Consider the following 24,971-nt stretch of genomic DNA (forward strand, 5'->3'; position numbering starts at 1 on the left):
TCCACCTCATTTCGCTGAAACCGTTGGACATAAGCAATAATTTATCGGCTGTCAAAGTCAGTTTGACATTTAAATCTTGGCAGAGTATCCCTGTACCTGCAATCGATATCGACAGCAATATTCAGTTTGTGGACAGTTTTTTCTAATTTACAACGCAATTAAGTAATTCAAAATGCAAGGACTGAGCCTCTCAAGTTTGAAGAAGCATAAGGCTGTAAGTTTAACTGGTTGTTCGCACTCCAGAAGATTGTGCGTTTCACTTGCACTTCTTACATAATCTAACCTATTTTGCAATTTAATTTTAAGTAGAGATAACAAAATATTTCATTCTTAATACATTTCTTCGTTTTCTAGGTGTCTAATTTCGAAGTTGAGCCAAAGACACTTCGTACGCTTACAAGTCATTAGTTGGAGTAAGCTTTAAACAAAAAAAGATCTTAAACTTAAATGTGTATAGAAATACGGTAGGCTAATAAGTCAGGATGGCGGCCTTTGGGTAATTAATGTATAGATAATTGTAACATGAAATAATCAAAACACTTTGGTAAATAAAGCAAGAAATACAATTACTTTGAAACATTCAAATATTGCAACCTTTGGCGATTTATTTTATATAAATATGTAAAATATGATAACGTTTTTATCATAAATTAGAGCTAATTGTCAACTATCATGACATTTTTCTTCTGTTTGATTGTATGAAGAAAACTATTCAATTTTTAAAATCACATAATATGTTTTATTACACACACAAAACTTATAAAAACTATAGGGACACGTCAGTAAGGTTTTATATAAAATTAAAATGATGATAAATATATAGAGTAGGTATTTGATTATTTGAAATGCAGTAGACAGTTCTGATTAGACAGATACCAAAATTGATCAGAAAGCAAAATAATTGTGTATTAATAACATCAAATTTTGACAATTATTATTGAATGAAAAATGAATAACTATAATTTATCTTTGATAAGAATGTTCCATCAATGTTCAAATTATTATCTAAAACATTTTTAACAAAGAAGGATTTGTTACTCCACAAATATTAATAATAATTAATAATTGCAGTTGATCCCTCTGTATGTGTGTGTGGGGATAGGATGTGGTGGAGCTGTGTTCTATACTCTGCGTCTGGCTTTGCGTAATCCTGATGTATCTTGGAACAAGAAGACCAACCCTGAACCATGGGAGGCCTACAGGAACAAGCAGTACAAGGTATGAAAGTACTTGTATCATTTAAATTATTAAAATCAATTATTATATTATATTTATCATTTGTTAAATCGTTTAAAAGCTTAAGACCAGGGGTGTAAGTGATAATTATTCTGAAATAATAACCATTCAATCCTTAGTGTGAAAACACTTTAAGAGTAACCATTTACTACAACAATATTTATTTAACAGCTTTCTTCCTTTTATTTTAATCTTTTCGAGAAAGTTTAAAAGCTGAAGTTATCCTTGCTTGTCATATGAATTTGAGCCATTAAAACATTTTGCAAATCAGATAAACCGGAGAATGATTTTTGTTATATAATTGTTGATTATTTTTTTCCTTATATTTATCATAAATCTAACATGGATTATATAACAAATCTGTTGAGATTTAAGTTTAATACATCTTGTATATGGATTGTGGGTAAGCTTAAAAAATATAAAAAATTAGAAGCCGCGCCAATAAATAAACGAATCGAAAATGGCGTCTATGTGCCTGCACTGACAGATTGTAGGGTCAACAAATAAAAAGAAAGATAAAAAGAAAATTGTTTATTGTAAAAAAATATTAAAAAAACAAATGAGAATTGATTTTCTTTAATTTCTCGAGATTCGTTTCCTCTTCAAAGTATTCAATAACGTTACACATGATTCCACTTGCATCACTGTGAAGAATTTCGTTTGTGAGAGGCCATATTATTTACCAGTCAGAACTGATATTTTTTTGCATGCAGTATGTGCTGTGTGCGACTAAAGACAGCAATTGTTTAGAGTGAAAGTGAGAGCGCATGATTGCCGCTGCCATTTTAGATTCGTTTCTTTATTGGCGCGGCTTATATACACAATGATCTACATTATCACTATTATACATACCCCCTACCTACCTACTCTTAATATTAATTTTATTCATTGTTATACTTGTTATACTTTCCTGTTACTGGTATTTTAGAAAGACTACTGATGCAGTTTTAACATTAAGTTTTCTTGCAACAGTCCTATCTGTTGCTGAAATAAAGATGTATAAAAGCAAACAAACCGTTGTTACCCAGTAGTAGCCTTTATAATTCTCATTCCACAAAATGTACAAATCAACTAAAAATAATAAGATTTTTTTTCTCCACAGTTCTATTCTCCCATCAGAGACTACTCTAAGGAGGAATCTCCTGCCCCCAAATACTAAACTGTTTTTCTAATATTGATCAGTTGTATTATGAGAATTTTAGTTGTATTAAGTTAAATAAATAGCAATAATGTGATAATTGAATGAGTTTTATTTAAACATACTATTAAATTTCTTTTTTTTGTTACATCAAATGCGTAGTTGTTTTACAGAACACGCTTAAAAGCGCGGTAACTAAAGTTAATCGCATTAAAAGTTACCGCAACCTTAATTATACATGCTAGCTTAATAAATGGTAACCATAGCTTCTGAACTGAAGTGGCTAGAGTAAGCCCGTACAGAACTTCAAATTCCATTTGAAAGACATGTCAAAGTGGTCAGAAAACATCATAGTGATGGTATCATCATCCAGGCTGTGCATCGTTAACCACTTAACACCAGTCGGGTCCCGACAATCTATAAACTTAATTTTCAATAAAAACTAAAATACTACATACTACTACACTCATGGAAAAACAGAATGAGGGATCGAATAATAAAACAAAATTTACGAACGTTACATTTTATTTAAAAAAAACATTCAAATACAATGAATGAATGGAAAACTATAAATATTATTTATATAATTAAATTCAATACGAGATAGGCACGAATGCAAATAAACTAACTCCTACTACAGACCTTTTGTAACTATCAAATCATTATATTTTAAAATAATGTAAATATTATGTAATAAGATTATGTGGTCATGAAATAAAGATAAGCGTATATTTTTATTTGATTGCGAATAAAAATGATGTACCAAATACCCATTAGGAGGTTTCTGCAAATCATATTCTGATTATCACAACGCTTCATTTCCATAAACAAGAATCGATTTTTAATTCGATTTCAAATCGACCAATTATTATTATGATTTTATTAAAAATATATTACTTTTTCAAAGGAACGTAAACTATAGACTTTGAAAGGCTGAAACATTACTCTCCGATAGCTTAAAAAATCTCAAAGACTTTCATTACCTACTTCTTTTGTAAGCTTGTTTCAAAATGCGATCTTGTCTCGTACAAATAATTGACGCGAACGAGCTGAGAGTTTTCTTGGGTTCTCGAATCTCTTAGAGATCACACGTTTTAAGGATTATGTTTTACTTTGTATGTATGTTACGATTGTCTAGCCGCACAGAATATTAGCACTAGAATCTACATTTTTGCGTTAAGACGAGAACAACAAATGACGGTTAATCGTCACAGAACAACATATTTGCATAAATCAAGAAATCGATATTCGTGGCCATTTATTATTAGATTATTAGATTTAATAAATGTTTATTATGCGTGATAAATATATTGTATTTTATATACTCATCTTTGTCTACATTCTACATAAATATTAGTTCGCTTTTCATATAACTTTTGAGAATAAGAATATTGTACTGCACTGATGTTTTGAATTAATTGCTTTTTTCATAATCCTTTTTTATTTAGTACCATCCAAAACCCTGACTGATTGCTTGTTAAAATAACAATAAACCTTTTAACGTGATATAATAATTGAAACCATTAATTTCCCATTATAGTGATTAAATAAAATATTTCAATTATAAAATAACTTTGCAAATTATATGATGAAACTACATGCGACTATAACATAATAAAAAGGATCTTATAAATATTCAATACAAATAATTAATTTCATAAAACATAAAAGATTCTTCATAGATTATGCAAGTTTGGTGATATAATTGTGATCTTTGCTTTCTTTGATAAAGACTATAACATCAGTGTTGATATATTTCATTGCCTTTTAAGAAAATAATAAAATCAACCACGGATGCGGTCTATGAATGAAGGGAACACAATCAAGAAATTCGTATATACGTTCGTGACGTCAACGTTCACCTGTAACAATTACTTCTTTATACACGTGCTTTGCGAGAGCGAGACAGAACATTCTACTACCAAAAAAAAAACTCCACATCGTTAAAAGAGGATCAAAATAATTTATTCTCTACGCGTATTACACTCAATTAAAAGAGACACGCATAATCTGGGTCGTTTTCAAATTTGTGGCCAAAAGGGAGTTATTTGATTTAATTCTCATAACCTTAATGTTTAATTATAAGTGCAGTAAATTTGTTATGACAACAGGCATCAAGATTAATCTTGAATTTTAATCTGAACTGATGGAGTTACGGTTACAAAAAAAAGTTCATTATTATCGATTTATTTTTGTGACGTCACGGCCACTAATTATGCATAGTTAATTGACTTATATAAGCGTGGAACTAAATGCTTCGGTTACTGTATGTATACCAAATGATTGTAATAATACTACAGACAACCGTTCATGCTTTTGTTGTAACATAATCCAAAAATATACTCTATTCTAAATTTATAACACATTAAATTTATACAATGAAGTCTGGTTTCATGTCAGTGATAATGGTTTTATAAAAAGCTACACTATACTGTGTTGAGAATTTTCTGCATAATGTTTTATCATGTATTTATGCAGTCAAACCAGCTGTACGTATATTGAATTGAACGTATATTCCGTAATTTGTTTGGGGTATGTTTTTTTTAAATGTATCTTCTTTAATTTGCTTTAATTGAATTGGACAGTAATACGAGTTACAATTAGCCGTCTGATCGCGTGACGGTCACGTGACTGCTCCGCGGATCCGCAGGGGTGTAGTGTGCTATTTGAACTCGCACGATACAACATTTTTGGATGACTTTCTTTGGATCGTTTGCTGATGTCCACAAGCTTTGATGACCATTCAACATCACGTCTTCAAATGTATAATGCTTATATGAATGAACATATGTTGTGTTGCGTTGAGGGGGTGGGGCCTACTGCTGCGGGTAGGGGTTGTACCCGGGCGGCGGCGCCTGGTAGGGCTGCTGCGGCGGCGGGTACTGGTAGGGCTGGTACTGCTGCTGCGGCATGCGCGCGTGGTGCGGGTAGGGCAGCGTGGCGTACGGGTTGTACATGGCGGGCACGGGCGCGTAGTACGGGTACGGGGCCGCGGGCGCGCCGTACGGCAGCGGCATCCCTGCGGAGGTCATTGCACTGACTCGGTAAATCAGATTCAGAGAGAGAGAGAGAATAGTATCTCTTGTGATACCACAGCCCTGCCTATTTCTGCCGTGAAGCAGTAATGCGTTTCGGTTTGAAGGGCGGGGCAGCCGTTGTAACTATACGTGAGACCTTAGAACTTGTATCTCAAGGTGGGTGGCGCATTTACGTTGTAGATGTCTATGGGCTCCAGTAACTACTTAACAGCTGGTGGGTTGTGAGCTCGTCCATCCATCTAAGAAATAAAAAAAAACAAAAAAAAACACTTCATTGCACACCAAAACACAATTTAGATTAAAAAATAATCAAAAAGCAGATACGTTTGTACAATAGGCGGTCTTATCGCTAAAAGCGATCTCTTACAGACAGACAACCATTTAATTTACATAAATTCTGGAAAATATTAAAAATATAACAGGTTTGTTGCGGTGTACTATATAGACAATACATTATTATAGAAAATATATACATACAATAAACAGATATATACATACCGTTTACATATCATATGAAATATATACATATATTAAATCAACAGTACGGAAATGATAAATGATACAGACAAACAACACTAAGCAGATAAGAAATGTTCCTTCACCATTTTTTAAAGCAGTTTAAAGTTGGAGCACTTTTCAAGTTGCATCCGACAGAGCATTTTGCATTTAACCTGAGAGAATTTGCTAACACTAGCCCCCTAGCGAGGGCAGTGCTGCGCAGAATCTACCACCGGCTCAGAATCGCGAGCCACTGAGAAGATCCGACGAGAAATTCAGTGGGCTGTGTCTAGTTCTAGGACGGTGACCGGTGCTTGAGGAACCTAAAAGCTTCGAGGGAGGACGGGCGACGGCGGTTAGGCGTTGCCACGTCGCGGTCGCATAAGACGTGCGTATAGTAATCGGCAAACTTCTTGAGCAAATGACCTTGACTGCGCAGAACCGAATTTTAGATCACTTTGGTGGTGAGGGTGAGGCGCAACGGCAGGGGAAATCGTATCGAGCGCGTTATTGGTAGATCAGTCGAGTCTTGCGTCCCGCACCGCGCCCTCATTCCGCTTGCTCCCAAAAGTACGCTTGCGTACAGTGGAAAGTCTATCGTTATTAATCGTTAAGTTATTTGTTATAATTGCTTGTGGACTTTGTTGCCATTGCTATTTGTTGAGTGTTTGTTGATTTTTTATAAAACATACACTATGCCGTGACAAACTGGTGTAGTACTTAAAAGAAAGGGTAGAAAAATTGTGTACGATGTATATTGCTTCATTATAAAACAGGGGAAGAATGATATGGAAAAATTAAAACAGACTTCGAAAGCAACAAAAACATCAGTGAGTACTGTTAGGTGCATTATTAACGAAGCTAAAGGCTCTGGCTTGCTCGCCGTGTTTCGGACTCCGGGTAAGAAAAGATCAGGGAAGAAGAAAGTTACCGGAATGGATAGTTTCGTTCAATCTGTAATAAAAAGATGTAATCATAATAACTACATAACAAGCAGCGAAACTCCGTACCGTAGAAAGGCTTCGAAAAATTTAAAGAAGATATAAATTTTAATGGCTCGGAATGAAGCTTACGACGAATTATGAAAGAGCTAGGCTTCAGATGGAAGAAAAGAACAGAAAATAATCGGAAGCTGGTAAATGAAAAAAGTAACATTCGATTGCTACGAATCGAATATCTTCAAAAAATAATTAATTATAGACAAAAAAGAAGACCGAATCGACCGAGTTGGAAACTACGCCGATGAGCCCTATGTCGACTCGATAGCGACTCGGGTGATGAAAAAAGGGATGATGATGATGGTCAAGATAATGATAACGAAAAAAAAATTACAAATACCAGCTTCGCTTCAACTGAACCAAGACCTGGCAACAGCTCTAGTTTTGACTTAATAGAAGGAATATCTATTTTACCCCAAGATTAAATTATTACAATTATTAACCTATATGTTTTGTTGATGTTCTAATAAATATATAAATATATACATATGTTGATTTTAATAATTTAATAGCATTATGACGCAGAGTAAGTAATGTTTTTGCACGTGAGTGTACCATGCGCAAACTTACCCCCACTACGTCAACAAATGCTCAAGAAGTTTGCCGGTTATTATACGTACCTTGCGGCTGCGAGGGGTAGGGCAGGGCGGCGGGCTGCGCGGCGGCCGGGGGGGGAGGGCGAGGTGGAGCCTCCTTTTTCACGACCGACGGCTACAAGTTATATAAAAATTTATTTAATCATCGAATTGCAAAATTAGTTTTTTTATTGCTTAGATGGATGGACGAGCTCACAGCCCACCTGGCGTTAAGTGGTTACTGGAGCCCGTGGACATCTACAATGTAAATGCGCCACCCACCTTGAGATATAAGTTCTAAGATCTCAGTATAGTTACAACGGCTGCCCCGCCCTTCAAACCGAAACGCATTACTGCTTCACGGCAGAAATAGGCAGGGCGGTGGTACCTACTCGCGCGGACTCACAAGAGGTCCTACCACCAGTAAGTATTCGTTATATTATTATGGAAAACTATCGACTAACGCGCCATCTGTCGGTGCTATGTGAGAAACACATTCAGTCATGGCTGAAATTGTCAGTAACCTTACACTTATTTGACGTTAATCTTTTTTTTTAATTGCCCTTATAGGCAGACGAGCATACGGCCCACCTGATGGTAAGTGGTTAATTAGCTGTAGTTAGAACAGCTCTGCTTACCTCGGCCACGGCGTCGGTGTGGTGTTGCGGCGGGCTCGGGGCGGGTCTGGTCGCGGGGCGGGAGGCCTCCTGGGTGAGGTCCTTGAGGAGCTCCTCCTTCTCAGTCTTACGAGCGAAACAGAAGTCCGATACTTTGTTTTGGAAGGCGACCAGCAGCTGCAAGCGGAAACCCACGGCTCGTTGGGAAGGAACGCATCATGTATTGACGAACAGTTGTCGGGTGGCTGTGCCCGTGTGTCCCGTCACTTAGTACATCTCTATGAGTGAACCAGGATACTTATAATTACGTCATATCGAGGGGTGAAAGGCTATTTGGTTTAAGAGACATTTGTCTTTGTAATTAAAAGTGCTTTTTATTTGGTATCAGCATCAACAGTTCGGTTTTTAATTGAATTTCAATTAAGTTTACTCCATTCAAATAGCTGAAGAAGATTTTTTTGTTACGATATTTATTCCAAACTAGCTGAGTCCCGCGATGTTACCCGCGGTTATTGTCGTACCGCGGGTGATGCCGCGGGGCGAAGCCAGTCTAAAAAAAGTAGCCTAAGTTACTCCTTATATCATTAGCTACCTATCAGTGAAAGTCCCGTCAAAATCGGTCCAGCCGTTCCAGAGATTAGCCGGAACAAACAGACAGACAGACAAAAATTGTAAAAAATGTTATTTTGGTGTATGAATCGTATATACATTCATATGCATGTAAAAAGCGGTTATTTCAATATTACAAACAGAAACTCTAATTTTATTTATATGTATAGTTTTTAAACTTTAAATGACTCTCCGGTGAAGTTGCAAAAATGTCGCTTAAGCCTTTCACCACACGATATGTACTTTTACTTGCTTGCTTCTTTTGTCATGCCTAATGCACATACATTATTGTGAGTGGGTTGTGGACACAGCCGCGTACCTGCGTGAGGTCGTTGTAGAACTTGACCCCCTCCCTGAGGTTGCCGGTGAGGTCCTGGAAGGCGTCGTAGGCGGCGGCCAGGCGGCCCAGCACCGCGTCCCTCCCGCCCGCGCCCCCCCCGCCAGACTCCAGGCTGCCGTGGGCTTTCTGCGGGGAACATTACTGTGTAAAATTTATTAAATTCATTTTCTTTTTTTTAGTTGGAATTTCTATAAAAGCGTATTTTGTTAGTTTATTATTTATTTTTCATTTTTAGTTGAATTTCAATTTTTTCAATATATATTTTTAATATTGAATTGTCATCGGTCCTTAATAAGTATACCAAATTTCGAGTTAATTCAACGTTTTGAAGGGGGTCAAAATCATGTTCAAAGATTCCGTTACATACTGACATATATACGTCTGAAGCTAATAAAAGCGGATTAAAATATCATAACGGGAATGGCACCAGGTTTTTTTTTTTTTTTTTTTTTATTGCTTAGATGGGTGGACGAGCTCACAGCCCACCTGGTGTTAAGTGGTTACTGGAGCCCATAGACATCTACAACGTAAATATGCGCCACCCACCCCGAGATATAAGTTCTAAGGTCTCAGTATAGTTACAACGGCTACCCCACCCTTCAAACCGAAACGCATTACTGCTTCACGGCAGAAATAGGCAGGGCGGTGGTACCTACCCGTGCGGACTCACAATAGGTCCTACCACCAGTGATTACGCAAATTATAATTTTGCGGGTTTGATTTTTATTACACGATGTTATTCCTTCACCGTGGAAGTCAATCGTGAACATTTGTTAAGTACGTATTTCATTCGAAAAATTGGTACCCGCCTGCGAGATTCGAACACCGGTGCATCGCAACAACGAATGCACCGGACGTCTTATCCTTTAGGCCACGACGACTTAAATTTAGGACTGGATGTATCTATATGTTAATACGTGAGGCAAAAACTTTGTACCCCTTTTTACGAAAACTGCGCGGACGGAGGAGTATGAAAGGACAATGCCCAAAAGTGGGCCAACTTCATGACAAAACTATTTGTACTTGAAAAACTATGCCTTATTTTTTCATGTTGTTTAGTTTATGTATCAACATTTCTTTCACCCTGGCATTGTTTTACAAAAAAATAAATTACTTATTTGATAACATCCCAAAACTGAGTGCCATAGTTTTTAAATTCGCCAATAGGCAAAGGGCTTAGCCCATAAAGCCTTATAGTAAACCTTTAAGCTACCAAACGAAAGAGTCGTCTGTGACTTGAACAACAAATTAAAAAAATTGCTAATGGTTATAATTCACAGACTTTTTAGTTTATTGTTGTTCAATTCAATATTTATGTATTGTAATAATAATTATTACTTAAAACCATGAATTATTTAATATTTTTAGATATTAATGATTCCATTAGTAAAAATCTCAGTGGCTTACCATTACTCTATTCTTATTATATATGATCAGAGAGTTTTGGCAGCAACCCGAGTGAAGCGTCACTTGAAGTTTTATTTTGTTTTTTTAATAGCTTATTGTGATGTATAATATACAAATTGGGTGTTGTTTTGTGTATTAAATGTCAATAATTGTTGTTCACGATTATTGAGGCATTGGAATAAAACTGTGGCTAACATAGCAGTGACTGTTTTTTTGTTCAAGATAAAAGGTTGCGGAAATTCACGCTCACTCAATGTGCTATTCATCAAGTTGACGTCAAAACTCCCAAAAAGCAATAAAAAGAAGTACACCGGATGTTTATAACCATAAAAAATTTATAAAAAATATAACTATGACAGACTAGGCTGTATAGGCTACGCTCTTTGCCTGCTTGTTGGCGAATTTAAAAACAACAACAACAATATCGTTGCCGGCTTCCGGATTTCATTTCATTTTATTATTGTTATGAGGATATAATAATAATAAAATGTCCGTAAGGGCTTATTTCTAGCAACATTAACCACAATTAACTTATTTAATACTGTAAATAATGATGAGAGCGATTATTGATTTCGAAGAAAACAATTAACAACTTAATTTTAGCTGCAGAAAAAAACAGATTTCTCTTAAACCTGGGAGAGAATATAAAAATCGTTTTCTGAATATGAAAAGATATTTCTTTGTCTATGAAATTAAGTTAAAATCATCATCACCCGACAACTTTTTTTAGGGGCCCAAACGCCCATAGAAAATGGGCATTGTCCTTTCCCACATTTATAGAGAATATAGAGAAGAAATGCAGATAGTAATTTTTTTTTAAATTATGCATAAAAAATAAATTAAATCTTTTTTATTTGATTGGTTTTGTTAATTTTAAATATGTTTCAATGATACTATGTACACACACATATGGACTTGTTGTCTGAAATAAAATAAATCATTCATTCTTTCATTCATTACCTATATGGTTGAATAAGGTTTTGTTATTTTTATATTCCCTCATTGTTCACAGCGCTACATGCCTCTTTCACTCATTTACCACATCCGTACACACTTACAATAAGTTAGGTTTTTTTCTACACTAGAAATTTCCTACAAATCTATACTAATATTATAAAGCTGAAGAGTTTGTTTGTTTGAACGTGCTAATCTCTGGAACTACTGGTCCGATTTGAAAAATTCTTTCTGTGTTAGATAGCCCATTTATTGAGGAAGGCTATATGCTATATAACATCACGTTAAAACCAATATAAGTGGAGCACCAATAATGTTTCAAAATAGGGGTTTAATTAGTTCCTTAACATTCTATAATTAAAAAATATTTTTACATTCTACGTAAATGAAGGGAGTGTGGGAAGGGAAAGTGGAGGGTAAAATTTAGCGTTATGCCAAAGTAACTATTCCACGCGTACGGAATCGCAGACAAAAGCTAGCCTTTTGGCGGGTGGGCTAGTAACACAGCGGGACCTGTATGCGCGCCACGAGGTCGTCCTGCGCGGCGAGCGAGGCGGCGAGCTGCGCCTGCAGCGGGCCCAGCGCGCGGCCCAGCGCGGCGGCGGACAGCGCGGGCTCGTCGATGGCGCCGTCCGCGCTCAGCGCCGCCAGGAACTGCTCCCGCAGGTCCACGCTCGCGTCCTTCAGCGAGCACTCGATGCTGTCCCGCTCCGCCTTCAGCCTCTCCACCTGGAGACCACACCCGAGCGGTGTCGCTGTTTACTGACCGCCTCCCGACATACACATAAATGTATAGGATTCAGCCGGCGAGAGAATGAGATAGAACACATTAATTATTGAATAAATGATGTTTAAATATTTTTTTAGTTATTATTTTCTTTTCAAAATTATCATGGGGGCTATAATATGAAAGATACTAAAAAGAAGAAACTCAGTGGGTTGTGTCTGTGGGTTAGTTAGTTAGAATGATAAGCGGTGCTTGTGGTACCTAAAAGCATCTTTAGTGAATCGGGAGGATCTGAAATGACGTGTTTTGGGCGACGTCATTTGCAACCATTCGATCCGCAGGATCGAGAATATAGTTTTCGGCGATCACGACGAGAGGATTCTTGTGTCGTGCCGCTCTATCGAAGTGTGACATTAGACATAGCGAACCGTACGCAACTGTTGCACGTAGACTAAAGAGTAAAAGACGCAACGAGTGGCCATGTATGACCTCATATATTTTGTGATTAACTTAACTTTAAAACTTTCACAATAAATTTTATTTTGTCTGCATTCCAGATGTGAGCGTATTTATAGCGAAATCTCTAATATTTTTTATTTATTTAAAAATAGTTTATAAAGACGACATTCAGGAGAAAAGTCGTTTTTTTTCTTCTTAGATGGGTGGACGAGTTCACGACCCACCTGGTGTTAAGTGGTTACGGCTGCCGCATCCTTCAAACCAAAGAGCATCACTGCTTCGCGGCAGAAATAGGCAGGGTACCTACCCATGTGGTTACACGTCCTGCCACCAGTCTCGTTTATCTCCAGCCCAGTGGTACAAATGTTGTTTTAAGAATATGAGAGGAGGTTTCACGCAGTTTACGGCGCGGAGGTTGCTTCGCCTTACCTCCTCCATGAGGCCTCGCAGCGTGGAGAGGGCGCGCGTGTCGGCGGGCCCGGCGGCGGGCGCGGAGGGCACTCCCGCCGTGATGTCGCCCTCGCTGCCGCTCAGCAGCGCGATGTTCTGCGGGGTTCGAACGAGCACGTCACAAACGTCACTAATAATGTGACAAACAAACAAACATTTACTATATACTAGCTGACCCGGCAGACTTCGTAGTGCCTCAATCGATAAATAAAAGACTTAAACTTTTGTAAAAATAAGCTATATAAAATATTATAAAAATTAATTGCTGTTCGTTAGTTTCGCTAAAACTCGAAAACGGCTGGACCGATTTGGTTAATTTTGGTCTTGAATTATTTATGGAAATCCAGAGTAGGTTTAAAAGGTAGATAAATATGAAAATGCTCGGAATTCAATAAAAATAACAATTTTGTATTTCCTTTGCGTGTCCCCCATCGGACGGATTCTTTTTGTTTGTTTTAAATTTATTTTATACCAAAGTTTAGGTCTTTGATTCATAGATTGAGGCACTACGAAGTCTGTCGGGTCAGTTAGTCAATATTAAAAAAGCTGACCAAGTCCAAAAGCCTTTACGGCAATTTTCAATAAATAAATAAATAAAAAACTAGTCATATGAAAATATCGCGCCACGACCTTTGTCCGCGATGAACTTCTGAACTAGTGAACCGATTTTAAGGAAACTTTCCACACTGTGTGTGATTGGGATCGACTTGAGAGATAGAGATAACTCAATTTAGAGTCAATTTTTTTTTGCAATTTATTTGTTTGATATTTATGGCAAAGGTTGTCTACGAGCTTTATAAGTTTCTAACAAATGGCGGTATAAGTTAACTTTTCGAGATGATGTTTAATGTTCGGACACTCTATTAACACGTTGACCCCCATGTAGATCACCGGTGCCCTACGCGGCGCACTCAAGTAATTATGTCGAACTCTATTACTAAGCGTTTGGATTGCTTAATTTTGCCTTCTTTTGTTTTTAATATATGTTTTAGTATTTTAGGTCTCTACAAACAGATTCATTCTCAGTATCAGTAACTTCGAATTCTTTCCTAGAGTCTACCAGACGTTTCGGCGTCTTAGTCAGAAGATCGAAAAATTTAAATAATTACTTGAGTGCGCCACGTAGGGCACCGTATCCTATATAGAACTCAACGTGTTGAGATTTTAAGCGTTTCTATGTGATATAATTTGTTTGTTGTCTGGTATGCGTTTCCGAAGCATCGATACGATTAATGGATCCGATGGAGCTCGGGTGCCGTTGTCGAGGGCGCCCCAGACAAGGTTGCTACACAGTTCCGTCAGCGGGCGGGAGGGCTACCTACGTCCTTGTGCTGCTGGTACTTCTGCTGCACGATGTTGTCGGCGCGCACGGCGTTGTCGATGATCTGCCGGTACTTGTCCGCGTTGGCGCGGAAGGCCTCGGTGAGCGCGGCGGAGGGCGTGCGCGTCCAGCGGCCGCCGAACTGTTGCCGCAGCGCCGCGTCCGCCTCCGCCTCCTCCCGCAGCATGCGCTCCGCCTGTCGACACACGCACGCCATTAAACCGCTTTCGTATAAGTTTTTTTTTTTGGGCAGACGATCATACGGCCCACCTGGTGGTGAGTGGCAACCGTCGCCCAGGGACTTCAGCAATTCCAGGGACAAAGCCAAGCCGCTATGCAAGCTTATCTTGAAAATGTCGTAAGCGAGACTCAGGCATCTGTCACATATCTTGTGTTCTATGATGGCTACCCGCCACACTTACTGGAGCCCATAGACGTCTACAAGGGCTGCCTCACCTCGTCGAGGATGTCCTTGTTCCGCTGCAGCAGGTCCGGCAGCTCGGCCATGAGGCGCTGCAGCTCGTGCAGGCCGCCCGCGTCCCGCACGGCGCGCGCCTTGCTGCGGATGGACTCCGGCAGCGAGCCCTCCTCGTCGCACGACTCGATGCACGCCGGCAGGTTCAGCGACGCCAGGATGCTGCACACCACACGCCACGTTTCGTTACGCCACGTCATTTTCTTTTCCTATCTTAGCTGAGAGGGAGCCTTGAGGGGCTATTTCAGCGTAACCTTAACTGGTAGGCGAGCTCACGGGGCTCAAACATGACGACGTTGCTAACACGAATCTACCGCCGGATCGGAAACGCGACCCACTGAGAAGATCCGGTAAGAAACTCAGTAGGCTGTGTCTGAGGGTTAATTTACTTGTCGAGCCCTTCGTCGCAAGCGACGGGTTCGACGAGAACGGTGACCAGTGTCTTACTCCAAATTAGCTCTTTATTTAAAGTTCAACATTGCAACTTCTATAACCCCCTCCAAGGCAATCTAATCACTTAGTATAGTAACCGGCAAACATCGTGAGCAAATGACCTTGGCTGCGCAGAACCGAATTTTAGATCACTTTGGTGGTGAGGGTGAGGCGCGACGGCAGGGGAAATCGTATCGAGCGCGTTATTGGTAGATCAGTCGAACCTTGCGTAAAGTACGCTTGCGTACAGTGAAAAATCTATCGTTATTAATCGTTAAGTTATATTTTATTATAATTGCTTGTTGACTTTGTTGCCATTGCTATTTGTTGAGTGTTTGTTGATTTTTTATAAAAAATACACTATGCCGCGACAAACTGGTGGAGTATTCAAAAGAAAGGGTAGAAAAATTGTGTACGACGTATATTGCTTCATTATAAAACAGGGGAAGAATGATATTATGGAAAAAGTAAAACAGACTTCGGAAGCAACAAAAACATCAGTGAGTACTGTTAGGTGCATTATTAACGAAGCTAAAGGCTCTGGCTTGCTCATCGTGCTTGGGACTCCGGGTAAGAAAAGATCAGGGAAGAAGAAAGTTACCGGAATGGATAGTTTCGTTCAATCTGTAATAAAAAGGCTTCGAAAATTTTAACGAATTACATTTTAATGGCTCGGAATGAAGTTTACGACGAATTATGAAAGAGCTAGGCTTCAGATGGAAAAAAAAAAACAGAAAATAATCGGAAGCTGGTAATTGAAAAAAGTAACATTCGATTACTACGAATCGAATATCTTCAAAAAATAATTAATTATAGACAAAAAAAGAAGATCGAACCGACCGAGTCGTAAACTACACCGATGAGCCCTATGTCGACTTAACACGATGATGGCGACTCGGGTGATGAAAACAGTGATGATGATAATGGTCAAGATTATGATAACGAAAAAAAAATTACAAATACCAGCTTCGCTTCAACTGAACGAAGACCTGGCAACAGCTCTAGTTTTGACTTAATAGAAGGAATATCTATTTTACCCCAAGATTAAATTGTTACAATTATTAACCTATATTTTTTGTTGATGTTCTAATAAATATATAAATAAATACATATGTTGATTTTAATAATTTAATTGCATTATGACGCAGAGTAAATAATATTTTTGCACGTGAGTGTACCAATGCGCAAACTTACCCCCACTACGTCAACAAATGCTCAAGAAGTTTGCCGGCTATTATAATAGAAATCGACATATCGACGAATGAACAATAAAATGAAGTTGGTATAGTTAAGGAAATATTTCTTTTAAATGCGTACTTATATACATATAGCCGGCAATTCGAATTAATAGTTAGCTGTAATGTATGAGACCGGTGGCTGGTACCTGTTGAGCAGCTGCGTGGCGTCCCGCAGCTTGGCGACCTCGGCGGAGACCAGGTCGGCGCGGCGCGCGCTGCTGGCCGCCGCCGCGTGGTGCACCGCCAGCGGGACCAGCCCCGCGAACAGATCTGGACACACCCCCACGCTCTTACACCGCACGCACGAGCTCCGGTACTCAACGAATCAACATGCGTTCGACGGGAATCTTCAGCAAATCATTTACTGGCGGTAGGACCTCTTGTGAGTCCGCACGGGTAATGCGTTTTGGTTTGAAGGGTGGGGCAGCCGTTGTAACTATACGTGAGACCTTAGAACTTATATCTCAAGGTGGGTGGCACATTTACGTTGTAGATGTCTATGGGCCCCAGTAGTCACTTAACAGCAGGTGGGCTGTGAGCTCGTCCACCCATCTAGCAATAAAAAAAAGTCATGCTTCGGCTCTAATCTCGCTGGTGCGTGAGCACTCCAGTACAACAAACTTGACCAATCTCACGACATTGAACTATTAATTTGTTTACAAAGCAAAGCTACTGATACCAACCGGGGTCTCTGAATTATTAGTCACATAACAATAATAATAAACAATATATTCATAATTGATTAAACAGAAAAAGAGTGCGGGCTGCGGCGACCCCACAGAGTGCGTTCAGGACGAGAAGAAGATGTATATTTTTATTTGACCACCTCTGTTACGCATAATATTATATTGAATAACAGCTTTTGGATTACCGTTTAAGCTTTAATTTAGCACACAACTTAATATACTTTTAGAGTGCTCATAATCACACAACTTGTTTTAAATAACTTCAAATGCAATTCGAAATTAACTGACCTTTCCCTCCCGAGCCCCATTTCTCTTGTGGTGGCAAAGGTTTAGCGATGGCCGCCTTGGAGATCAGCTCCAGCTGCTTGAGGTCCGGGATGCGCTCGTGGTAGATGAAGTCGTTGTCCTTCATCGCCTCTTGAAGGTTGCGCGCTGCCTTCGACGCCTGCTCCTGGAGGTAGCTGGGCGACAGCCGCGACTGGACACCCTTCAGCTGATCTACTGCGAACTGGTCAATTCCTTTCAGGATTAGCGAAAGATCATTACAAATTTCTTAGCTATTATAGCCCATATTTCTTTTTTTTCCTACCTATGCTGATAGCCTTGAGAGGCAATTTCAGCTTCACCCTAACGTGTAGGTGAGCTCACGGGGCTCAAACCGGAGTGGTACTAACACTGGCCCTAGCAAGAACAGTGCTTCGCAGAATCTACCACCGGATCGAAAACGCGACCCACTGAGAAGATCCGGCGGGAAACTCAGTGGGCTGTGGCTGTGGGTAAGCCCATTTAGTGCCACATACAACTTGAGACATGACACCAGGTGCACATTGTATAGAGCACATCCAGCTTTATTAACTTCTTTTTTTTGCATAGATGGGTGGTCGAGCTCACAGCCCACCTGGTCTTAAGTGGTTACCGGAGCCAATAAACATCTACAACGTAAATGCCACCACTCACCTTGAGATATGAGTACAAGCTGGTGGTACCTACCCGTGCGGACTCACAAAACGTCCAACCATCAGTAAAATAGTGTGCTCTCCCACACCCCACATTATCCACAAAGCAATAGGCAGAGCGGTGATATTTATTCAACGGGAACAGAATACGTGTATTAAAGACTAGCGGCCCGCTCCGGCTCCGCTCGGGTCTCGAAAATTTCAACGATATTTGACGTTGTTTTATTTTTTTAAATAGATGAACACATATTGCGGCATAACTATAATAGTTAGACATATGCTGTCGCGACACTTCTTGTAAATAATGTGTTCTACAAGGTCGTAGTACATTATTTTATTCTATCATCAATATTTTTCGCAGGACACACAATGTAAAGAATATTTTAAGTAATTTTTTTACACCTTGATTATTGGAGTTTTAGTAAGGATCCCTAATTTTTTCAGAAAAGATTATAGCCTATGTTACTTGGGAATATTGTAGCTTCCAAACAGTGAAAGAATTTTTCAAATCGGGCATTCGTTTTGGAGCCTATTCAAAAAAAACAAACAAACAAACAATTCTTTCCTCTTTATAATAATAGTATAGAAGTATAGATGAATATTAAGCGAGCTTTTCCGTCACAGTGGAAGTCCTTAGTGACTCCATACCCTCACAGCAGAGTTCGGTACGTACCTGTAGCCTGGCGATCTCCTCGCCCACGGCCTTGTTGGCGCGGCACACCAGGCTCTGGTAGTACTGCGCCAGGCCGCGGAACGCCATCTGCTTCGCTTGAACCTGACAAACAGAGCCACCAGTACCATGAGTGAGGAAGTCTCTATTCAAGTAACGTACAGGACAAAATTAAAACGATACATAATAAAAATTATACTATAATGCATTAGTAAACTGTGATATTTCACATAGAACAATAAAATATACATTTGTTTTATAAATTATATAAACTTGAAACGTGCAATAAAAAACAAATGTATAGGAACATTTGCAAAAATCTTTCGTTGAGAAGGAAATATAATTATGTAATTTAGTATATAAGGCGAATCAGTCAGAAGAAAAAAATCACTGTACCAGCGAGCCTTAGAATAATCAAGAACCACAATAATGGAAAACAAAAATCGAAACTTTCCACCACAACCACCTTCGAAGAAATATCTCCGAAAGAAATATCACCTTTTTTTTTTTTTTTTTTTTTATTGCTTAGATGAGTGGACGAGCTCACAGCCCACCTGGTGTTAAGTGGTTACTGGAGCCCATAGACATCTACAACGTAAATGCGCCACCCACCTTGAGATATAAGTTCTAAGGTCTCAATTATAGTTACAACGGCTGCCCCACCCTTCAAACCGAAACGCATTACTGCTTCACGACAGAAATAGGCAGGGCGGTGGTACCTACACCGTGTCTGTAGGTTCCTTACCGGTCAACTAAAGGTAATGCAAAGAAACTATCGGATTGTCACGCGGGCTCCGACAGCCGCGTCCGTCCAAAGGCATACGTAATAAAGCAGACAGTACTTACATTTGGTATCCAGTCCTTTTCCCAGAGCGACTTTGGGTTCTCCTTGAGCATGGCCCGCAGCGCGTCCACGTACAACTCCTCGCACTGCGCGCACACCTTCGCCACCATGCTCTCCTTCATCTCATCTGTACCACAATACATAATATTATTATGTCTTCCACGGGACTTTTTGGCGGGAACGCGAGGAGTGAAGTAGTGTGATTTGTTTTATTTTGTCTATTTAGTGTTTCTTCAGGTTTAAATGTGTAATAACGGTGGTTTATTAACTGTTTAGTATCGGTGAAAGTGCACAAATGTGGGAAAATGAAACAAAGCCGCTGGACGTAACTTCTAGGGATTCTCCAAAAAGTCTACTGAAAAAATATTAGTAAATGACCACTGTTTTACTAAGATTATAATGCATCCCATATCATCTCATTTCATTTAATTTCATTCCACTTGATTAATGTCTCAAATTAATCATCTTCATTTCATTTCACTCCATATTATCATTTTTCATAAAAATAAGAATATAAATTAAAATAAGACATGACTTAAAGGTCTTAGCTACCAGGTCATAAAATCCCTTAAAAAAACGTTTGTCAGGTGACCGAAAATCATAATCACTGTCACGTAAATACTTAAGTACATTTATTCTTCTTTGGTTTTGCAACTAGATAATTTTTATATCATTTTTTCTCTCTAATCACATACTTTCAAACAGAAACATTGAATTAAAATCAGTTGTGTAGTTTTTGTACAATTACTGAACGGACAAACACTATTGTAACTTTGCTTACTTTTTATATTGTCATCATTTAGAAAATTAAGAACAAATATACAAACATTCATTTTTATAAAAAAAAAAAAAAATGATGTGTGGTGTCTTGGGACACCGGATAGGAACGAAGTTCCTTATTATAAAAATATTAATTTTAAGTTCTATTCGAGGTATAAAGAAAATAAAGCTGGAGGTTTCGCAACAACCCACGATCATTCGGTAACGTGCGAACTACTATTGTGTTACACTTCATTCACGGTTGTTTGCATAAAGTTAGTGTATTGCGCAAACGAACTCTCTGAAATCGTGGTCGTTATTACAAAGATAAATCGTACACTGTGTGCATTACTAATTTGTACGTTATTACAAAGTTATGTCGTACACTGTGTGCATTACTTATAAAAATCTTACGTTACGGACGTTTTTTCCTGGTTGTACCTCCCCTCCGCATTCGTTCCAAAAAAAATTATTGAACTTAAGCAGGCATTGAAGAACCTTCACTTAAGTTATTATTGAAATATGACAAACCTCTGATGCATTTATGGGCGATAACCTCCTGTGCCTGTGCGAGCATTAGTTTGGCCAGTGCATCCAGCGTTTCAGGGTTCAAATCTGGTGTGGTTTCCTGGTGCACTGCCATCATGATGTTCGCCTTCAGGTATACAAAGATGCCAGCTGATTGCTGTAATTTTAATTAAAATTTTCAATAATAATTTTAAATTAAATTTTCAATTTTCAATAGATACACAGTCCATTTATATATTTATTACAGCCTTCTAACCTAACCGTTAAATCAAAACATTTGTTAAAATGAACAACTTATTTACTTAAATCATCAAGTTAATCAACAGAATGAAATTCTTCATAGACTTATTTATTTATGTTTCGTCAAGCTTTGTTTTATTACTACTACAATTCTATGACATTTTCTTTCTATAAAGTAAATCTCAAAATATTACACGCTATGCCTCTAGCATGTTTATCCCTAAGCAATTTCATTATTTCACAAAATTTCTTTTTGCATTGGGAAATCAAATTTAGAGATCCAAATTTCATTATGTCGGCTTCCAAAACTTCTACTAACATAACTCCATTGTTTGCTGATCGAGATTTTGGTCCCCGCCTAAGAAACTTGTGTTTAAGTGAGTAGGGGGGATACCCTACTGGATCAGATCCAACCTATCGGGTCAGGTAGGTGATACAGCACTGCTTGTTTGATTATTACAATTATATTTGTCTGTATCATTACGATAGGCAGCGGCTTGGCTCTGCCCCTGGCATTGCTGAAGTCCATGGGCGACGGTAACCACTCACCATCACGTGGGCCGTATGCTCGTCTGCCTACAAGGGCAATAAAAAAGAAAAAAAAAACTTTTTACCTGAAAATATTTGGCAGCTAGCTTTAGCGAATCCTCAGTGTCGAGAGGTTCCTGAGCTGCAATCATGCTCTGCATAGCTGCTATGTTGAATAAGATGCACATTCTTTCATATTCCAATGAACTGATTGCTGTTGGAAATTTAAATAATGAAATATTTTTAAGTTGTACTTTAATATTTGTATGTTTTGATGTAACTATCACAAAACAGGTACATCAATGTGAGTTTAACACATTGAATAGTACTACTTTTACTTTAGTGAATAGCAACTGGTTATATTTTAATTCCCCTTCTTCAGTTTCAACCTAGTTACCTGACTACACCACACTTTGTTGTTGTGGTTTTGATAAGGTTGCAGTGGCTTAGAATTGAAGTGGCTTAATCCAAAATTCGTGTTTTTTTGTAAATGCCAAAATGTAATTGAAGAATTGTAATGTTTCAGTTTTTATTTGAATACTTTAAGCCTTCAAGTACCTCATACCTCAATGTTTAAGGTATGCACCTCATTTAAAAGTGACAAAAAGTGTACTTTGTCCTTTTCTAACTAAAATTTAATTTTATAAACTGATAAAATACCTATTTATATATCAAAGTATAAAACCCATTTTCTTAATTTTTTTAGTTAGACCACTTAAATTCTAAAGGTGCGAACTGAATTTTCCAGCACAAAATTTCCTACTTCAAGGAGGCTTGAAGTGTCTCCACATGCGTGTAGTAGTTTGGCCGGTTGGAATTTCTTATGTGACATCAGCATTTGGTCATTAGATCTTCTACTTAAATTGGCATATAAATGCTAACTTACTGAGACTCATCCTGCCTCCAAAGATAGAACCCTTGTCAAATGCATCCTTCCATTTGAATGGAATTTGAACTTCTTGAGGAGGAATCTTGCTCTCAAGGGCCACCAGTTGATCATAGTAACTGAAAATAAAATAATTTACTGTTACAGCTACTCAAGCAGACTTTACCCGCTGAGTTTCTGACCAGTTCTTCTCAGTGGGTCACAATTACAATTCAGTGATAGATTCTACAAAGCACTGGTCTTGCTAGTGTTAGCAAATTATTTTAGGTTGAGCCCGTGAGCTCACCAGCCGTCTGCGTGTAGCTGAAATAGCCTCCCGCGCTATCAGCGAATAAGTAAGGAAAAAAAGCAGACAAGTGTTATTTCATCATACCATACTCAAACAGTACTTATTTCTGTTCTATTGTAAAATTAGCCTACTTATCAAACGTTAATGTGTGCATTTTAAGTTAGTCAATAATAGTTTGTAACCAATGGAATCTTAACACTTTATCTACCTCTAGTCTATTAATTGGCTTTTAGCTATTGACAGTTTTTGTCTAAGGGGAATTAATGTTTTCTTAGTATCCTTATATATTAAAATGAAATAGGCATGTGAAAAAGCCAGAATTTCAGAATGGTAGCCCATACCACAGCCAGTCTATATAAAATAAGAAATTTTATTTCATAATCTTAAAAAGTTTTAATCATTACAGTAGTAGCAAATATAAATATGTAATGTTATTTATTCTTACATTTGATTTGTCATTCATAATCTTATAATTATTATTTGCATTCTGTGATTTATTTCCTATTTGCTTTCCCTTAAATGCTGAGAATATCATAATTTATGGACATTTATAATGGATTGTGATATAGATATCTTATTGAAATCCTTTTTTTTTCTTTTCATTGGTTTGTATTTTGTGAACTGGCATTTACAGTTTAGAGAGAAATACTTTTCATCTACTTTTGTGATTTTATATACATAGTATTTCGTATGATGCAGATGTTTTATATTTTTTAATGATGTTGATGTTTCGCTATTTTAGTAACAGCTTTTGAAGTACACTAGGAAGGAAAAGTTAAAAAATCCAAATAGTGGATAACTAAATTGAAACTTTTTGTGTAGGTATTTATGAACACATTATTAATATTAAAATACCTACGGTTCAATTTTATCAGCATTTGCAATCACGATGGCGGTATTAACAATATATATTTAGAGCGTAATCGTAAGTACAAAATAAACGTTTTGTTGATTGTTCGCCTGGAGAACAATGAGATCACCAAACTTATACAATTATAGCTTGTTCCTTCAAATTGCTTTAATACATTATCGAGACATTTTTTTAAGATGTTAGTAATAGATTAATCACGAATGAGTCATGTATTACAAATACTGGTACCTGTAAATAGTGTCAAGAGAGGTTTTCTCGAAGACTTTCCAAACTGCGTTGGTACGCAACCGGCTCAGTTCATTTAAGGCATCGGTATAATCTTCTGTGTTCTCGCCACTGTTGTAAGTAGATTGTATTAAATTCTTCAAAGGTTTAACAATATCAACGTCCGAAGACTTTTTAAACGGCACAAACAACAATTCAGCCATTTCTTCGACAGACGAATGGGAATTTACGGTAATGACGTTTAAAAACTGTTCTTGACATATCCAGTTAACTTCACACTCAGTCACGACATTGACAGCTGACAGAAAATGTAGAATCACAGAAACTAGAAAGATCTCGTTAAACTAAGCGTGCCCCGCGGTCGTTGGCCACTTGAACCTCAGTCCGCCTGAGTGGACTACTTTCCTGGTTGTTGTTCCATTGTGCCTCCTCTATGCCACTATTCTCTTCTCCGTGGCATGGGCATACTAGACACTCCGTTGCTTATTTGTGTGAGCGGTGAAATACATATACCTTGTTATTTGTATCCCTTAACGCATTCACCACTAATAGACACGTTTCGTATTTACTTTTAAAAATTTGTTACCTTTTGAACTTGTTTTACTTTTTTTACTCCACATTAATGACTTTAATTAATCATAAATTCTACCATCAGCTTAAATTTTTACATCTGCTGGGTTTTCCGTGTCGTACAACTTTTTATTATTATTGGGAGTTCGACCTCCTGCATCAAATTAGGCGCCATAATGTACTTTGTGGTGTTAATAAATAATATAATAAAAACATAATAAATGGCCTAATCGTGTGTCTAGGCTATAATATCAAAGCCAAAAAAAATAAAACTTTGCAAATACGAACAGTCAGGCAGTCATAATACAGTCATACGCAATCGTTCACTGCTGAACACAGGCCGAGCCCAATTTACACCTGTGAGCGCGTTCTTCGGCTCTGCTCGTCCTTGCCGGTCACTCTTTGCA

At 38.1% G+C, this 24,971-nt stretch overlaps 2 protein-coding genes across 2 annotated transcripts; one reads left to right on the forward strand and one right to left on the reverse strand.

Annotated features, from left to right (window-relative positions):
- Positions 1-53: 53 nt before the first annotated feature.
- On the forward strand, positions 54-2,474 carry ND-MLRQ (NADH dehydrogenase (ubiquinone) MLRQ subunit). The gene is made up of 3 exons (XM_028179374.2): positions 54-214; positions 1,072-1,218; positions 2,339-2,474. The coding sequence occupies exons 1-3, from the start codon at positions 173-175 to the stop codon at positions 2,393-2,395; spliced, it is 246 nt and encodes an 81-aa protein (XP_028035175.1). The 5' UTR covers positions 54-172; the 3' UTR covers positions 2,396-2,474.
- A 407-nt stretch (positions 2,475-2,881) lies between these two features.
- Positions 2,882-24,214, reverse strand: ALiX (programmed cell death 6-interacting protein-like protein AliX). The gene is made up of 16 exons (XM_028179363.2): positions 23,998-24,214; positions 22,610-22,728; positions 21,810-21,937; positions 20,959-21,112; positions 19,671-19,795; positions 18,828-18,929; positions 17,487-17,706; positions 16,659-16,782; positions 14,824-15,004; positions 14,369-14,563; positions 13,026-13,142; positions 11,924-12,139; positions 9,029-9,175; positions 8,122-8,277; positions 7,529-7,619; positions 2,882-5,393 (listed from the first exon to the last, which is right to left on the reverse strand). Exons 1-16 carry the CDS (start codon positions 24,195-24,197, stop codon positions 5,191-5,193), a joined length of 2,478 nt encoding a protein of 825 aa, XP_028035164.2. The 5' UTR covers positions 24,198-24,214; the 3' UTR covers positions 2,882-5,190.
- Between the last annotated feature and the right edge of the window lie 757 nt (positions 24,215-24,971).

Source organism: Bombyx mandarina, chromosome 06, assembly GCF_030267445.1.
Source record: "Bombyx mandarina strain Sakado chromosome 06, ASM3026744v2".
NCBI lineage: Eukaryota > Metazoa > Arthropoda > Insecta > Lepidoptera > Bombycidae > Bombyx > Bombyx mandarina.

Excerpts from the sequence above, each read along its gene's own strand:
- ND-MLRQ (XM_028179374.2), top strand. The coding sequence starts at position 173 with ATGCAAGGACTGAGCCTCTCAAGTTTGAAGAAGCATAAGGCT. Across the intron at positions 215-1,071 it reads GTTTGAAGAAGCATAAGGCT|TTGATCCCTCTGTATGTGTG; the intron begins GTAAGTTTAACT and ends TAATAATTGCAG. Across the intron at positions 1,219-2,338 it reads ACAGGAACAAGCAGTACAAG|TTCTATTCTCCCATCAGAGA; the intron begins GTATGAAAGTAC and ends TTTTCTCCACAG.
- ALiX (XM_028179363.2), bottom strand. The coding sequence starts at position 24,197 with ATGGCTGAATTGTTGTTTGTGCCGTTTAAAAAGTCTTCGGACGTTGAT. Across the intron at positions 19,796-20,958 it reads CGCCCATAAATGCATCAGAG|ATGAGATGAAGGAGAGCATG; the intron begins GTTTGTCATATT and ends ATTGTGGTACAG. Across the intron at positions 7,620-8,121 it reads ACACCGACGCCGTGGCCGAG|CCGTCGGTCGTGAAAAAGGA; the intron begins GTAAGCAGAGCT and ends TATAACTTGTAG.